Source organism: Cheilinus undulatus, linkage group 19 (genome assembly GCF_018320785.1).
Source record: "Cheilinus undulatus linkage group 19, ASM1832078v1, whole genome shotgun sequence".
In the NCBI taxonomy this organism is placed as follows: domain Eukaryota; kingdom Metazoa; phylum Chordata; class Actinopteri; order Labriformes; family Labridae; genus Cheilinus; species Cheilinus undulatus.
The window spans coordinates 32,508,472-32,524,325 of record NC_054883.1 but is presented as its reverse complement, the minus strand read 5'-3'; the positions used below and the strand labels follow the sequence as shown (position 1 = coordinate 32,524,325).

The following is a 15,854-nucleotide window of genomic DNA, read 5'->3' as shown; positions in this document are numbered from 1 at the left end:
TATCCAGATGATGTCTTTTTCAGGGACGTCGCTGCGTATTTCAGCAAGAGAAAGCCAAGATTCATTCTGAACGAGTTACAACTGCATGGCTTCACAGTGAAAAAGGTCAGGGTCTAGACTGGCCTGCATTGTGTTACACAGTGTTGATTTAGTTGAATAATACTATGACTAAAAATGTTCATCAACTACATATTTTCCACAAGGAAGAATAGACTCAGACTAGCTGAAAATAGATCTTGCTTTTTGAGTTGACTAAAACCTAGTTGACTAAACTACAACTAAAACTAAAGGCATTTTAATCTAAAGAATAAGACTAGATTTAAAATAGCTGCCAAAATAAAAACTGCCTCCAAGCAGTCCAGACCTGTCTTCCACTGAATATGTTCAAAGAATTATGAAGCTCAAAATGTAACATGGGAAACCCCACACTTTTGAGAAACTTTACATGTAAACAAGCAAGAACAGAAAGAATTCAATGCTTCTACAAGTGTAGTTTTCAATCCCCAGATGCTGACAGAGTGCAGTTAGAAGAAAAGGTGATGGAACACAGTAGTAAACATGCCCCTGTACCAGCTTTTTTGAAAGGCATAAAACTCAGAATAAGTATATATTTCCCCCAAAAAAACTTTTATGAGTTTGAACATGAAACATCTTGTCTTTTTGCTGTATTTAGTTAAATATAGGTTGAAAATGATTTGCTAATTACCGTTTTCTGTTTGCATTCAAATTTTACTTAATGTCCCAACTTTTTTGGAACTGGGTTTGTAGGTCATGTTAACTGAAAGCTTGATCTAAAGGCATCTAGACCAGGCTGAAGATCCTGATGTTGTTTCACCTCTTCTCTTAACCAATGAAGCTTCTTAAAGATCTTCATTCAGATCCAGCTGCTGTTGGAGCTTCAAGCTTCAGACTGCTGAGTTTTCTCTGATTTTTAGTGGTGCCACTCCCTCACACTGACTGTTGTCGGACCCTTTGGTGCTTTAATTAGATCACTCCCTCTATTAATCAAGTTTCCTGCTTCAGTTCTCCACACCATGTTCCCAAACAGCGTCTGAGCCGAATGTGCCGCTGAACGTCTTTGAGGATTTTAGCTTTTCTTTGATGAAGTCTGCTGAGAGGCAGATTTAGTTTGTCTGCAGAGAAACCCCCTCCTCTCTCAACTCTGACTGGGAGTCTTTGTGTTGACCTTGGCGTGGGGCATTGCCTGGCACTGCAGGTTTTCATGCCGGCTCAGGGAGGATTAGTGGAACTACAAATGAAAATGTGCCATTATTAGCTTTTGATAGTGGGATTTTTAGGAATCAATCGGGCCCGTTAAGTGAGGCGAGGGATTAACGGAGCGTGAATAAGGAAAGTTTCCTTTGGTTGACTCACAGGTTCTCAGTCTTAGAAGGGGAATTCAGTTTGCCACGATTGTCTTTTTATTACCAAACAGCCTGAAGTGTAGCGGAGAGAAGCAGGACCCCCTGCTGTTAGAACAGAGTGACTTTAAGGAGACTTGGCATAAAAAGGACTCAGTGTCAATGTAACTGCACAAAAAGCTGTCTTATTAGTTCATTCCTACTGCAATGACTCTGAACTCAAAGTCTCATGTTCTCTTCTGTGTTTACAGGCATCCTCGGATTCAAAGCCTCCTCTCCCAGACCCAGCATTTAACCGGAGGTGCAGCCTGCTTGTCAGTGATGTGAGTTTTGGTCATTGTCTGGTTTGTGTTTCCGTTTTTTATGGTGTGTACCATTTCAGAGGTCAGACATCCAAGAAATGTCATCACATCTGACTAAACCTTGTTCCAGTTACAAGTTCTTTTACTGTAGATAGCCATGCGACCAATACCCTGCATTTAACAGCAATTTGCCCACACAATCCCAATTTGCTCACACTGCTTTGTTGGTGGCGTGTAAATGTGTATGATGCATATGAATGGGATTAGCAATTACTGATTGCCAAATCTCCCTAGCGACCTCTTCCATTGGTGTGTGAATGTGAAGTGAATGGAGTCACCACTCACCATTCATCAAATCATCACATAACTACCATGAAAATATTTTCTAGAAGATGCTCTTTTGTACTGTTTGTAAAACTGTGTCAAATTAACAAGGGTGACCCTTAAACCAGTATAAAATGCAGAAACATGCACCATCATGACCATAAGTGCAGTGAAACAATTTTAAAAATCTGTTGTTTTTTTTTTAATGGTTTGACATGTCCCATCTGTTAACATGGAGGAGGCAGAGCCTTTGACCTTTACTTTAGCCAGTCAATCAGGCAAGCTCTTAACATTTTGGCTTCACTTATTGGGAGCTGTAATGCCGTCCATCTTTGACATAGTCTATGAAGTAAACACAGAGGTGGCATTCTTGTTAATGAGCATCCCTGATTTAACACAGACAGTGCTCAAAGACAAAAGCTCCTTTAGATTCCTGCAGCAGCACTTTGGCGCCCATATTTCGCCGCTAAAGCGCTGAATGAGGGTGGATGTTGTTGGAGGATGTGGGAGGGTGAGATATTGATTCCCTGCTGTGAGTCAAACTCGTCAGCAGCAGCAGCACAGTGACTCATCAGCTCAAGTCAACCCACTTCATAAAGTCAGCTCCACGGCTTCCTCCAGCTGCTGTGGCTCTGCTGCCTCTCATCCACCGCCTCCATGATGTCAGACCGCTGTTTACATCTGAGAAGGGACTGATTTTAAAGTCAAAAACAGAGAAATAAAACAGTATAAACTGAATAGATTCACTCATCCTCTGGTATCATTGTGCACTTTGTGTAGCGTCGGATTTTTAACAGATTGGGGTGGACAGCTTGTCTTCTGTGGATTAATTTGATTGTTCTCCCCTCCCGGGAGTCTCAAACAAAATCTGTCAGTCTGGTTTCCCGACCATCGGTCCAGTTGCATTCAGCCCAACGCCAACTGCAGAAATAAAGTCCATCAGTGCTGTGGATCTTATATGGCCTAGAAATGAGCCATTGCTTTCATTTTATGGTAAAGAAGTCTGTCGAATTAAAATAACTAGATGAACAGATTGATGGTGGATTTTGATGATGATTGCATGGAAAATAGAGAAATGGATGAAGGGATAAATAGCTGGATGGAAGAATTAATTAATAAACTAATAGATTTGAGTGATTTATAAAGGTTTAATAGATAACAAAGCAGTAGATGTTAAAAAGTTTCTTATTAATGCAGTCTATGTCTTCATTGTGAGTGAAACTTGCCGAATTACTAACAAAATATCCCTCCCAGGGATGGAGCAGAAGTTCAGCAGGAGTTCATCCTGCATGAGATATAAAGACACTCACATTTTACTGTGTCCTCCTCTCTGCAGGTGAAGTATAAAGAGGACTTTGAGAAGATGAGGGGACAGAGTATGTTTGTCCCAGGAGCCGAACTCATCCACTCCAAGAATATCAGCGCCGTCATATCTGAGGTCTGCACTCAGAACAACATACATGATTAAACTCCTGTATTTCAGAGGGCTCTCATTGAACCCGTTCCAGTAAAACAGCCTTATTTTAAGGTCTGGAATTGGTCTTTACAAAGATAGTAATCATTTTGCTTAAATGTATTCACTTTTCAGTCAAAGTACAAAGAAGAGGGAAAGAAGGAGGCATCCATGTCTCTGTACTCCATCCTGCCTGAGACTCCTGAGACCCAACGAGCCAGAGAGGCCTCAGAGCTGCTCAGTGAGGTAAGGATATAAAAATTTAAAGGAGAAGGAAATCACACAGTCATTTTAAACATTAACTTTAAAATATTCTCATATGAAATAATGTCTTTAACTATACAGCTAAGACCTGGGTGGCTATTCTACCCCAAAAAATGTAAAGATTAGATGGAAGTTCATGTTTTTGTATGGTTTCAGAGAAAATGGAGCATGATTTTGCTGTTTACAAAGTTGTTTGTTTATTTTCAGGTCAAATACAAAGGAAACATGAAGACAGAGATCTCCACCTCTCTTTATTCTCTGCTGCCAGAAACAACAGAAACACAGTTTGTTAAAGAGCTGACTGAGATGCTAAGTGAGGTAAAGACAGGGGGGGGATGGATGGATGGATGGATGGATGGATGGATGGATGGATGGATGGATGAAAGATTAATGATAGATCTACAGATGGATGGCTCCAGATGTTGAATGAATAGGTGGATGGATAGATTTATAGAATGAAAAACCCAATGGATAAAAACATTTGAGTGAGTAGGTTGTTTATGGTGATTTAAGGGTGTTTAGATTTCATTAAAGTGATGTTTCTGTTGAAGTCTCTATCCCAGTAAACTTCCACTTTGCTCTTCAGAATAAATACAAGGAGGAAGGAAAGAAGGAGATGAGCACCAGTTTGTACTCTCAGCTTCCTGAAACCTTGGAGATGCAGCTCGCCAAGGCCGTTCACGAGTTCCAGAGCGAGGTACTCCAACACGATACTCATCCTGACTTAAACAGCAGCTGTGTTTCAACATATTTCATCAGTTATTTCAAGTCCGGGCATCAACGTGGAGAGTTTATCTGATGCTGCAGCTGCAGGCTCCATGAGGCTCTGAGGGCATCAAATGAAGTAAACACAGAAAGCAAACACAGAATTTAGATCTAAAGTTTAGGAGGAGTCAAAGTAATCCCCAGAGACACTGACAGATAAAATGAGATATCAATTTTTTTGTGTTGAAAAAGGTCTGGTTAAAAAATGTCTGAAAGAGAATTTAAGGTAATGATTTTCATTTGTATTTAGTCTTATACAATCTAATCTAATTTCTCTTTTTTTTTCTCAGAAAAAATACAAAGAAGAAGGGAAGAGAAAGGCCTCTATCTCCCTCTATTCCCAGCTCCCTGAAACTCCAGAAATACAGCACGCTCTGGAGGTTTCACAGCTGCAGAGTGAGGTAAGCAAACACATGTACACAAGTAAAAACTAGGACACATGGGCAAGTTGGAAATATGGAAATAATAGCATCAAATGGATCTGATGAGCTTTTCCATGTACTCAGAGCCTATTTTAAGGGGTTCAGTATTAAAATTTTTAATGTTAAATACAGGATGATAAGTATGATACAGAGTTTTTCCTGTAGGTTGTTGAAGCCAGTGACCTTGAAGCCAGTCGCATTAATAGCGACATAAAACACCTTAAGGTGCTTTTTTTGCCTCTGATATGCTGATCTTAAAGGTACATTATGTAGAATTTTTGCACTCAAAATTCAATGTTGATTTTTAAAAAGAATACTCATATGTCGTTGAGCTCTTTCATCAGCTTAAACATTTCTAACATTCCTCAAAACCAGAGAAATTTTAAATTATTCAGATAGGAGTAGGATGCATCTGGATATGGAGGCTGTGACAGTGCATCCATCACAGCCACTGCTTGTTTATCATCAGCATGGAATTACTTTATGTTAAGTCAACGACTGCAACGTAGTGATGATGCTGTTCTGTTGCTTTGGTTTCTTTTGTCCTGCTTAACTGTGATGGACCAGGATAATTCTATGCTATGGTTATAAGCACTAGTGGACTCAGAGGGAAAAGAGGGGGCTATTGCCACTCCTAGAGGACCTCTAAGCAGAGAAAAATTGAGAAATTGTGTTCTTGGGTGCTCTCTAAGTGGCCAAAATTGACAAAGTGCCATCTTCTGTGGCCCCCTTCAGAGGAAAAATGTGGCAATCTTGCATTCCATTTGTCAAATTTTGACAAAATGCCCTTTGGTACCTTGTAAGTCAGTGGTTCCCAACCTTTTTCCTTAGGGCCCTCCTACTTTTATCCTAGGAAAGCTAATCCCTCCCAAGGACCAAATAGGAAAAATAACCAGCAATTTTAATTTTCACTGACAAAATCGTAACATAATAGGCCTACTTACTTAGGAAGTTTATGCCAAAAGTTCTATCTGTTAACTGTAAATTTATCTTAAAAAAATCAATAAATCTTTGACTGGAAGAGTACATGAACCAACACCTAGATTTTTTTGAGTTTATAGTGGAGGAAATAGCCAGGTTATGGAATAAAATTCTTCAGATGAATCTGTTTTCCTTGCAAAAGTACTTCAGTGGAGTGCCTAATCAATTTGGACGTCTTACTGGATCTGAAATAGGAGAAAAAAGGAAATACTAGTGATTTTAGCCAAGAATCTTAATATTATCATTATCCTCAGGGCTAAGAAGAGACATTTCTGTAAAATTGGGATTTCCAACCTCTGGTTTTGTTTGGTTTCTTGTTGATTTACAACTTCATAATGTTTTAAATTTATGACTTTATAAACTTGAAATTTTTAGTTTATGACGCCCAACTTTAAAACTTTAAAAAGTCTTAAATTCTGGGTCGGTTTCTTGTAAATATCAAACTTTCAAACTTCAAAAACTTAAAGTTTTTTTTTCAAAAAAAAAATTAATTGATCATCTGTTTTTTTAATCTTTAGGATGGCCCTAATATATTATAATACTAGGGGTGCCTGGACCCCAAGTTGGGAACCAGTGCTGTTAATAACCAACATTTGACAAGGTTCCCTCTTTGGTGCCCTGTAAGACTTGGTGCAAGTACAGCTCCTTTCCCGATGTCATCCCCCACTTTTGCATCCTGTCCTACATCTGTTAATAAAGTCATAAAATGCCAAAAAATGCAGAATGCTTTGTGAGTAGCATGCAGCATGAACCAGAAAGAACAATTTTAACAGCTTTTCTCCCTCATTATCTGAAATACAGCCCTGATGCCAAAACAGTGGTTTGCCTTTCAGTAAATACACCTTTAAGAGTGTAGTTTTTGTTGCATAGCTCCCTCAATTCAAAACAAGAACAGTGATGGTGGGCAGAGCTTAGCAGGGTATCTCTACCTGCATCTGTTATTATCGCTTTGATTAAGAACCTCCTGGTGTCAAAACCAAGACCAGCTGCAAAATCTCTCTCTTCAACGCTGCTAGACCATTTTTAATAAGCAGGCGCTGCTGTCTCTATTCATCCGATTTTGTTTGTGCTACTATTTGCCAAAACTTGCACTGTATCAAACCAATCATTTCAAACATCAAAGTCTCACTGTTACTATGGCAGACTTTTCCAACATGGCAGTGGTTAACCAGCAGCGCTTCTTTGTGGCTGTCTTCTTCAGTGTAAAATGACTGTTTTTGGCAATGGAGTCTGGAAGCTTTGAAGAGAGTAATGTCAGATCTTTAAGTAATAATCAAATCAAACTCTCCAACCAAAGATCTCTCTTTGAAAGAAACCTGTATGTAGTTTTGTCAGACAAAATCAATATGAAGTTCTTGGGTATAAGAACAGTTTTCTCTAAAGCACAGCTAGGATTTTAAACCCAAGATACTAACACTGTGTCTCTCTGTCTTCTTGTGTTTCTGTACAGGTGAACTATCGGCCTAAGCTGCTGGTTAAAGGAGCTCCGACCTCACTCTACTCTCAGCTTTCAGACACAACAGAGATCCAGTTTGCCAGAGAGATGACCGAGATGCAGAGTGAGGTACAAAACATGAATTTTTACTAGTGTATAGAAAAGTTTTGAGATGTATCTCAAATGTACAAGTCCATATGTTAAGCTCATACCATCATTTTACTTCGGGAATTGACTTTATTTAATCAGAAACAGCCTGGAATTTGGATTAGATTGAGCAGACCATAGATATGGCAAGATGGATGAGGTTAGGTAAGGTAGAAATGCTTTGCTAATACCCAGTGTAGGCTTATGCAGTTATAGCAGCTTAAATTAAAGTAAAGGCAAGTCAACAGATAGATAACAGAAAGCTTTCCTTCAACATCCTCAACATCATTCAGTCTATGCTGCTTTTCAGATTTGATTATTAGCCATAATGTCAGAACTATTCAAGCTATCTGAGGATATAGAGTCATGTAGAGCAGTGGTTATCAACCTTTTCAGCTCGTGACCCTCAAAATAAAGGTGCCGGAGACTGGAAACCCCCACTGTACCTGAAGGCGTTTGAACAGCCAGGAACATTCACAAATAGTCATATGAAGACAAGGGGATAAAGGGGGAGGTTTCTGGGACCATGGAGGTCAGCAAAACCATGGTCCATTGTGAGGTTAAGCTGTGAAAACCCTTTTTGACCTGAATAATAACCAAGCTTATCAAAGAAACAAATATCTTTATTTATTCATTTTGCCTTCTTTAAATGAAAATAACTTTTGTTAAAAACATAATTAAAATGGCTTAAAATGGCTAAAATTGGTATATAGTGGCAAAAAATGGTAGGAAAGGTGGTGAAATTGGAGTTTTAAAGAACATAAATGGGTTAATAGTAGGAAAAATTAGATAAAAGTGGCAAAAAATAACCAAAAATGGATTGAAGTGGCAAAAACTGGCACAAAAAGTGGATAACAAAGGGGTTCAAATGGCTTTAAAGGGCAAAAAACTGGTGGAAATTAGGTGGAAGGGGGTGAAAAAAAATGATATAAACTGACAAACATGGGTTAACTGTGGTAAAATGGGCAAAAAGGGGTGTAAAAAGTGGTTGATAGAGGCATCATTTGAACAACAGGAGCTCTTTACCAACAGATCTTTCTGCCCTCTCTCAGAGTAAATATAAAGAAGGTGGCAGGAAGAGCCTCTCCCAGAGTTTCTACTCTCAGCTCCCAGAGACGGCTGAGATCCAGTTTGCCAAAGGTGTTGCTGAGCTGCAGAGCCAGGTGAGAAATCAGAGCCTCTGACTCTTTTAAATCTGATCTGTCTTAAAACTATAGATACTCTAATGTGTGTTTTTGTGTGTTTATTTAGACGCGATACAGGGAAGCAGGCAAGAAAGGCGTGAACTCGTGTTTATACTCTCTTCTACCGGACACTTTGGAGACGGCTCACGCCAGGGAAGTGTCTGAGCTGCTCAGTGACGTACGTACAACAGTATACTATTGCAGAGATCATAATGAAAGGTTTAATGGTCAAATTTGCATCTATTTGTTAGGGGGAAGTTGATATTTTTAGACCTCTAAGCTAAATAAACATATGTAATGTACATAAGTGTTGGAAGTGCTCCTATGGATTGATGAAGCTTAAAGCCATTAACATGTCCTTTAAAATCTGTCCACTCAAACTTCTTGTTTTTATCAGGCATATTTAGATTCTTATTTGACCATGAAATGACTTCTTTCATTAAAAGTCATCTGATGATTAAAAAAGTCTGAGCTCACAAAATACAGGTGTTGGACATGTAGAGCTGCATATACCCTTCTGCATTTGTTTTAGTGTGATATAAAGTGTTATAGTCACAAAAACACCAATGACGGATTACCTTAAAATCTGGTTTAAATCTTGCACCAGTATTTTGGGGGTCTCCTACAAGTAAAAAAGGTTTAAACTGTTTTTTTTGTTTGTTTTTTTTGTTTTTTGTGATGAGTTCATTTAGGTTTATCCAAACCCACAACATGCAGTTTCTGTGCAGCTGTAACTTTTTAAAGATTTTATTGTTGTGGCTTTTATGCCTTGAATCAGATAGGACAGTGGAACTGAGGAGATATACTGAGAAACTGAGGCTTAGAAGACATCCCACCATCCCATCTGTGTAGCTTTTGTTTTCACCTGCTAGAGATAGTAACCGTGTTATCAGCCTACGGCGATAATTGTGAGGTTGTAATAGACGAATACACACGTACTGTTTTTTTCTGCAAGGGCAGCAATGTCACTCGAGGTTGCTGCCTGTAACAGTTGGGGTTCTTGGTTCTTGTGTTTTTAAGCGCAGTGGTGCAAATAAAGCTTGCCAAAGGAGCACAACCACACATGTGAGGGGTTTCCAGACCACACGTGTCTTTTGTTTTTAGAAACAACACATCAACCTTATAAAACCTAGTTCTTCAGCCTCTGTTTCATCATAAATGAGAAAAAAGTAGTTATGCAAATGCTTATGCTACTGTTGAGGGGCATAAAGGAAATCAGGAGCTTGATTAAAGGCTGCATCCCTCAAAGAACCTTCAAGTGCTCCTCTGGTAACTCAGCAACACAGTATGCCTTAAAGGTACAGTGCTTAACAAATGTTTTAGACCACCTGTCATATTTGTCTCAAAGACCATCCAGTATCATGAAGTGCTTTAATGCGGTCTCTTTCATTTTCAGTGAGCTCTCCACATTTTACCATTTTGAACAGGAATGAGGGATTTCAAACTGAATTCACCCAAATTTGAGCCAGCTCACTGGGCTTCTCTGAGAAGTCAGAAATTAATCAGGCATAACATTCAAACACTAAAACTCATTTCTGTTCAGGAATGCAAGTAAATAACTATAATTTGCCATTTTAATCAAGAAATATTAATGCACTTTAATATTTTTTCAGTTTTTTTGTAGATCAGTAAATATGAAAATTCATGGATAACAATAATAACTATATTTTAGCATTAAAAATATCATTTCAGTTAAAGAGCTTCTACATATTGGTGTATTAGCCATTGCAGAAACATAAAAAATAATTTTAGTAATTACCAATGCTGTTAATTTAGGGCAGCTGTGGCATAAACCTTACTTTGATTAGGGTTAGGGTGGTCTAATAAATTTGTTAAGCACTGTACATTACACCATTCAACTGTTACAAGGTGCAGGCTTACCAAGACAGTCTGGCTGCAGACAGCAGATCTCACCTTATCAGACGAACACATGAGACGCACCATCTGTCAGAACAGAAATACACCCTAAAGTTTCAAAATAAAATCAGATTAAACCTCTGGTTAGGATGAGTGTTAGGATGCCAAAAGTTAAAATTTTAAAACCTGATCTGCAAAACCTGATTACAAAATGGTAATAAAGCTGAGAGAACCAGCTGATTACAGGAAAAAAGCTCGTCCTCCATGAAAACATTCTGACAAAGCTAAAGAAGCTAGGACTGAAGTTAAGAAAGCTATGTTAGCTACATAGATAACCTAGCTAGCTAATGTAGCTAAAGCTGGCAAAGCTACGTTCACTTTATAAACTATGTAACTAATGTAGCTATGTAGACCAATAAGAATTAATAAAGGGGAGAGCTTTCTCAGGCCTAGGCAAACTGAGGGGGTCCAGAGGTCAGCAAAATCATGGTCCACCAAAAATGTAAGCTTTTATTTTTAAGTTATGTGAAAGTTTTTTCTAAGTTATTTTTAACCTGAATAATAACCACTCTTATCAAAGCAACAAAACATGAATTTTTAGCACAGTACAGCCTTGTTCTAAATGTAAACCTCTTTTCCCTAAAGCAGAATTACTTCTTCAGTGGTTTTGTTAAAAATGTGAAGTGGTACACTGAACTAAACGACATGGAAAGTAATAGAGACTTCATTGCTTGGCCATAATGTCACAAACATCAGGATGCCAGAAACAGAATAGAAAAAATTAGATAACTTTACTATGAGAGAATAGTATCATTTTAAAAACAGAAAAAAGAATTGTTGAAAGAGACAAGAAAATGGGTGAAAGTGGCATGAAGGGCAACAATTGGCAAAATGTGGTAAAAAGAAGTTGCAGAAATGGATAAAAGGTGGTGAAAAATGGTTAAGGTGGCATAAAAGTGGCAAAGAAATGGCAAAAATTGGTTAAAGGTAGCAAAAATTGGCTAAAAGGGACAAAAAGTGGGTGAAAACTGTCATAAAGGGCAATAAGCAGCAACAAATGGGTAAAAAGTGGCAAAAAATGTGGCAGAAATTGACAAAAACTGGCAACAGGAAGCCAAAAAATTGATGAAAGGTTGCAAAAAGGGTGTTTGGACTTTCTGTCCAATTTTGGCACTTTTATGCCTCATGAAAAGTGGCAAAAATTGGCTAAAAGCAGCAGAAAAGTGGCAATATGAGTGAAAAGGGGCAACAAAGATGTTGCAAAAATGGCAAAAAAATGGGGCAAAAGATGCAGATATGGGCTGCAAAAAAGTGGCTAAAATGGGTAAAAAGAGCAAACACTATATTAATGCTCTGAAAAAGTTGCTTTTCAGCTCCAACATGAGGTAACTGTTAGCCAGGACGCTAGCACCAATGCTACCGATCCAACACACGTATTGACATCATCAATCATTTAGAACTGGGGAGGGCCTGCATGTAGCTAAAGTATTGATAGTGCATTAAAATTAGGGTTTTACATTTACATTAATTAAAAATACAGAGTGAAAATGACTGACCTAAACTAAAGGGCATTTCAATTTTAAGACAAAGACTAGTTTCAATTTCAAATAGCCGCCAAATGAACACTAACACTAATCTTTGTCTTTCAGACTTCTCCAGATAACCAGGAAAACCAGGATAAAAGCTTCTGTTAATGTGAACAAGCTTAAACACAAAACAGGGCTCCCTAAAAACCTGTTCAACACTAATTTGAATAAATTATGCATACTATTCTTATGTTTAAAAGCCATGAGGAATTTCGTATTATGTGTTGCCTAACTTTTTAAATTACGTGCTTGTGTTATTTCATTGTTGCAGGTGAAGTATAAAGAGGATGGTAAGAAGGATATGAGCATGAACCTTTACTCCGTGATGCCTGAAACCATCGACACCCAGCACGCCAAAGAGGTGTCAAACCTGCAGAGTGAGGTATTTAGTTTCACTCTGACATTTTAACATTATAATAAAAACGTCGCGTCATGGACGCCATTCTGTGGATAATGTTTTTGTTTTGTAAAAGCTCAGAATTTAAAATCAACCTGAAGGCTTTTTCATGCGTGTATCTGTTGTCAGCAAGATAAAGCAACGTCAGCATTCATGTCCAGTGCATTGATCCCCTCCTGTCTCCTACAGGTGAAGTATAAAGAAGGTCTGAAGCAGAGGATTCAGAGCAGTTTGTACCATCAGCTCCCAGAGACCACAGAGATGCAGCTGGCCAAGCAGCTGTCTGACCTGCAGAGCGAGGTACAGGACATCACAGAATGACACCATTTTATAAGTTAAAAATAGCTAAAGAACATATTTATGAGGTGCTGGGGTATTTTAAACCTCAGCCCCAAATTAAAACATCTTCAGGTCCAAGTAACAGAAATAAAAAAGCTTTAAAACTTGCCCTGGTAGGTTACTTAAGAAGACAGCAAGAAAACAGGCTGTAATTACACCTGTAAGTGATTTGTGCAAGCACTTCAGCATTTTAACGTCTTCCCTCTAGAAAGGTCATAGGTGCATTAAAAAGAAATGAAAAGTATACCAAATACAACCCCAGTTCCAAAAAGTTGGGTCACTGTGTAAACTGTTAATAAAATCAGAAGTCAATGATTGTCAAATCTTGCAAACCCATATTATATTGACAATAGAACACAAACAACATATCTGATGTTGAAACTGAGACATTTGACCATTTCATTAAAAATATTAGCTCATTTTGAATTTCAGGCAGCAGCAAATCTCAAACAAGTAGAAACAGGGTCATGTGTCACATTGTGTAGCATCCCCTCTTTTAACAACAGTCTGTAAACGTCTGGGAAGTGAGGAGACCCGTCGTTAGAGTCTTGGGAGAGGAGTGATGTCCCATTGTTTTCTGATGTAGGATTTTAGCTGCTCAACAGTTCTAGGTCTTCTTTGCTTATCTATTTTTGAAAGTTCTGGACTGCAGCACCCAGTTCAGTACCCAGACTCTTCTCCTGTGAAGCTATGCTGTCGTGATGGATGTGGTACGTGGTTTAGCATTGTCTTGCTGAAATAGTCAAGCCTTCCCTGAAAGAGACGTTGTCTTGATGGGAGCATATGTTGCTCCAAAACCTCTCTCTACTTTTCAGCATTGATAGTGCCTTTCCAGATGTGTAAGCTGCCCATGCCATAGGCACTAATGCAACCCCATACCGTCAGAGATACAGGCGTTAGAACTGAGCCAGGAATTCAGTCCTTTTTAAATGAGCTTTGGCACAGAGAAGACAGCTGTGTTTCTGGATCCTGTTCACATATGGCTTCTTCTTTCCATGATCCAACTTTAACTGTCATTTGTGGATGGCACAGCCAACTGTGTTGACAGACAATGATTTCTGGAAGTATTCCTGAGCCCATGCAGTGATTTCCAGTACAGAATCATGCCTGTTTTTAATACAGTGGCCTCTGAGGGCCCAAAGATCACCAGCATCTAATACTAACCGTCAACCTTGTCCCTTGCTCACAGAGATTTCTCCACATTGTCTGGATCTCTTGATGATGCTATGGACTGTAGATGGTGGGATATTCAAATCCTATGCAATTGTACATTGAGGAACATTTTTCTGAAATTGTTCCACAATTTTTAGACACAGTTTTTCACTGATTGGCGACCCCCTGCCACTTCTTAGAGACTCTGCCTATCTACAAGGCTCCTTTTATATCCAGTCATGTGACTGACCTGTTCACAACTATTGTAACTATTGGCAAAATGCTCCTCCAGCTGTTTTTCATTAGTACCACTTACTTTTGAACCCTTTTGTTGCTCCGTCCCAACTTTTTTTGAGATGTGTTGCCGCCATCAAATTGAAAATGAGACAGTATTTTCCGGGAAATGGTGAAATGCCTCAGTTTCAATATCTAGTATGTTTAAATGTGAATGAAGTATGGGTTTATGAGATTTGACAATTGCTGACTTCTATTTTTATTAACATTTTACACAGCACCCCACCTTTTTTAGAACTGGGGCTGTTAATAAACCTTGTGGACTGCTGGTTAGACTGATAACGCTCCCCAGTTAAAGACAGCAAGTTAACAGGCAGAGCGGCTCACAAGCTGAGTCTTTCTCACAACAGTCACTGTTGGCTGAGAGTTTAGTTACTGTTTTGTAGACAGTAGACGCTCAAACTCCACATGGAAATGACGGATTTCACAGAGACTCTTTTTTTAAGGTGTCTGCAAACTTCACCACACAGAAACCTCAGTGGCCGGATTTTTGTTCTACAGCTGTCCCACTATTTTTTGTGTAGGTGAAGGCACTGCACTGGATATAAATGGACACAGCAAAGTAAAATCAACAACACATAAGCAGACACAATAAGACAACAAATGCAGCTTTCAACAAATCCTGAAATGCTTCCTACAGTTATTTCTGCCCAGATCAAACTTTTTTTTTTACCACTTGTGATTAGAATCTGATGTCCAGCCAGATCCAGGGATAAGCAGAGGTTAATCTATGGATGCTTCTTCCATGGTTGATGTGTCTCCAGCAAGTGAAAAGTCTTGTGGCATCAGGAATCAACTGTCAGAAGAGAGCAGGGTTCTTATGGACCTTCTAGCAGCAATATATCAGTCGATTACTGACTCTGCCAAACTTTCACATGAAGCTGGGAGCACAAAGCACACAGTTGAAGGCAGCTGGTCTGCTACTGTGGTGTAATTACAGGTGATGGAATGGTCAAAGAGGAGGTGTCACAGGACTTTTTATTACCAATGGACCCCCTCAGTTTTCCCTTTGTCTACTCCAGTGAGGAGAGTGAGTCTTTTTCACACCTTGTGTGAAGTGCTGTAAAGGATCCTGGGATGATGAGTCTCTTGGTGTTTGTGGCTCACTGCCTGAATCTTTTGTTTGATGGTGAGGTCCTTTTAGTAAACCAAAAACAGCCATCTCTCACTTTTTCAGTGTTGTGTTCTGGAGGTTTTGTGTTTTGATGCATGTTTACATTTGCAGAATACATTAAATCATAAAACATGAGGTAAATGAGGCAGGAGCAGTCAATAACCTCCTGTTTTCTGCAAGGTGAAATAATTTTTTCAATGTCTGTTTTTTTTTGAAGAGAGAGCTTCAACTTTTAGTGGATATTTAAAAGCCTTTTATTGGCCTTCATGATGAAAAGGTATCATTCAAACACATTTACAATAACATTAAGGGTGCATAAAAGGAATAAAATGAGATAGAGGCAGAGTTTGCACAGCCAATACTGGGGATATTTATTTATTTTAATCACATCAGCAGCAGCAAGCTGCAAAATTTGACACCAATGAAGAAGAGTGTTTCCAGTTCTTAGTCAGACCAAATAAATGATGTATTTTTAAG

The 15,854-nt window shown here is 38.8% G+C and overlaps 1 protein-coding gene across 4 annotated transcripts in view; it reads left to right on the top strand.

Moving 5' to 3' along the window:
• The window catches only part of LOC121527230 (nebulin-like), a 96,007-nt gene that overhangs the window by 10,310 nt on the left and 69,843 nt on the right, over positions 1 to 15,854 (top strand). For all 4 annotated transcript variants that reach the window (XR_005993384.1, XR_005993385.1, XM_041814085.1 and 1 more), the window contains exons 3-13: positions 1,613 to 1,684; positions 3,324 to 3,425; positions 3,576 to 3,686; positions 3,912 to 4,022; positions 4,291 to 4,401; positions 4,760 to 4,870; positions 7,323 to 7,436; positions 8,507 to 8,617; positions 8,706 to 8,816; positions 12,353 to 12,463; positions 12,668 to 12,778. Coding sequence is in view for 2 of the 4 variants with exons in the window: in XM_041814085.1 (XP_041670019.1) it covers positions 1,613 to 1,684; positions 3,324 to 3,425; positions 3,576 to 3,686; positions 3,912 to 4,022; positions 4,291 to 4,401; positions 4,760 to 4,870; positions 7,323 to 7,436; positions 8,507 to 8,617; positions 8,706 to 8,816; positions 12,353 to 12,463; positions 12,668 to 12,778 (1,176 nt within the window). In the remaining 2 variants the exon portion in view is untranslated. The remainder of the gene's footprint in view (positions 1 to 1,612; positions 1,685 to 3,323; positions 3,426 to 3,575; positions 3,687 to 3,911; positions 4,023 to 4,290; positions 4,402 to 4,759; positions 4,871 to 7,322; positions 7,437 to 8,506; positions 8,618 to 8,705; positions 8,817 to 12,352; positions 12,464 to 12,667; positions 12,779 to 15,854) is intronic.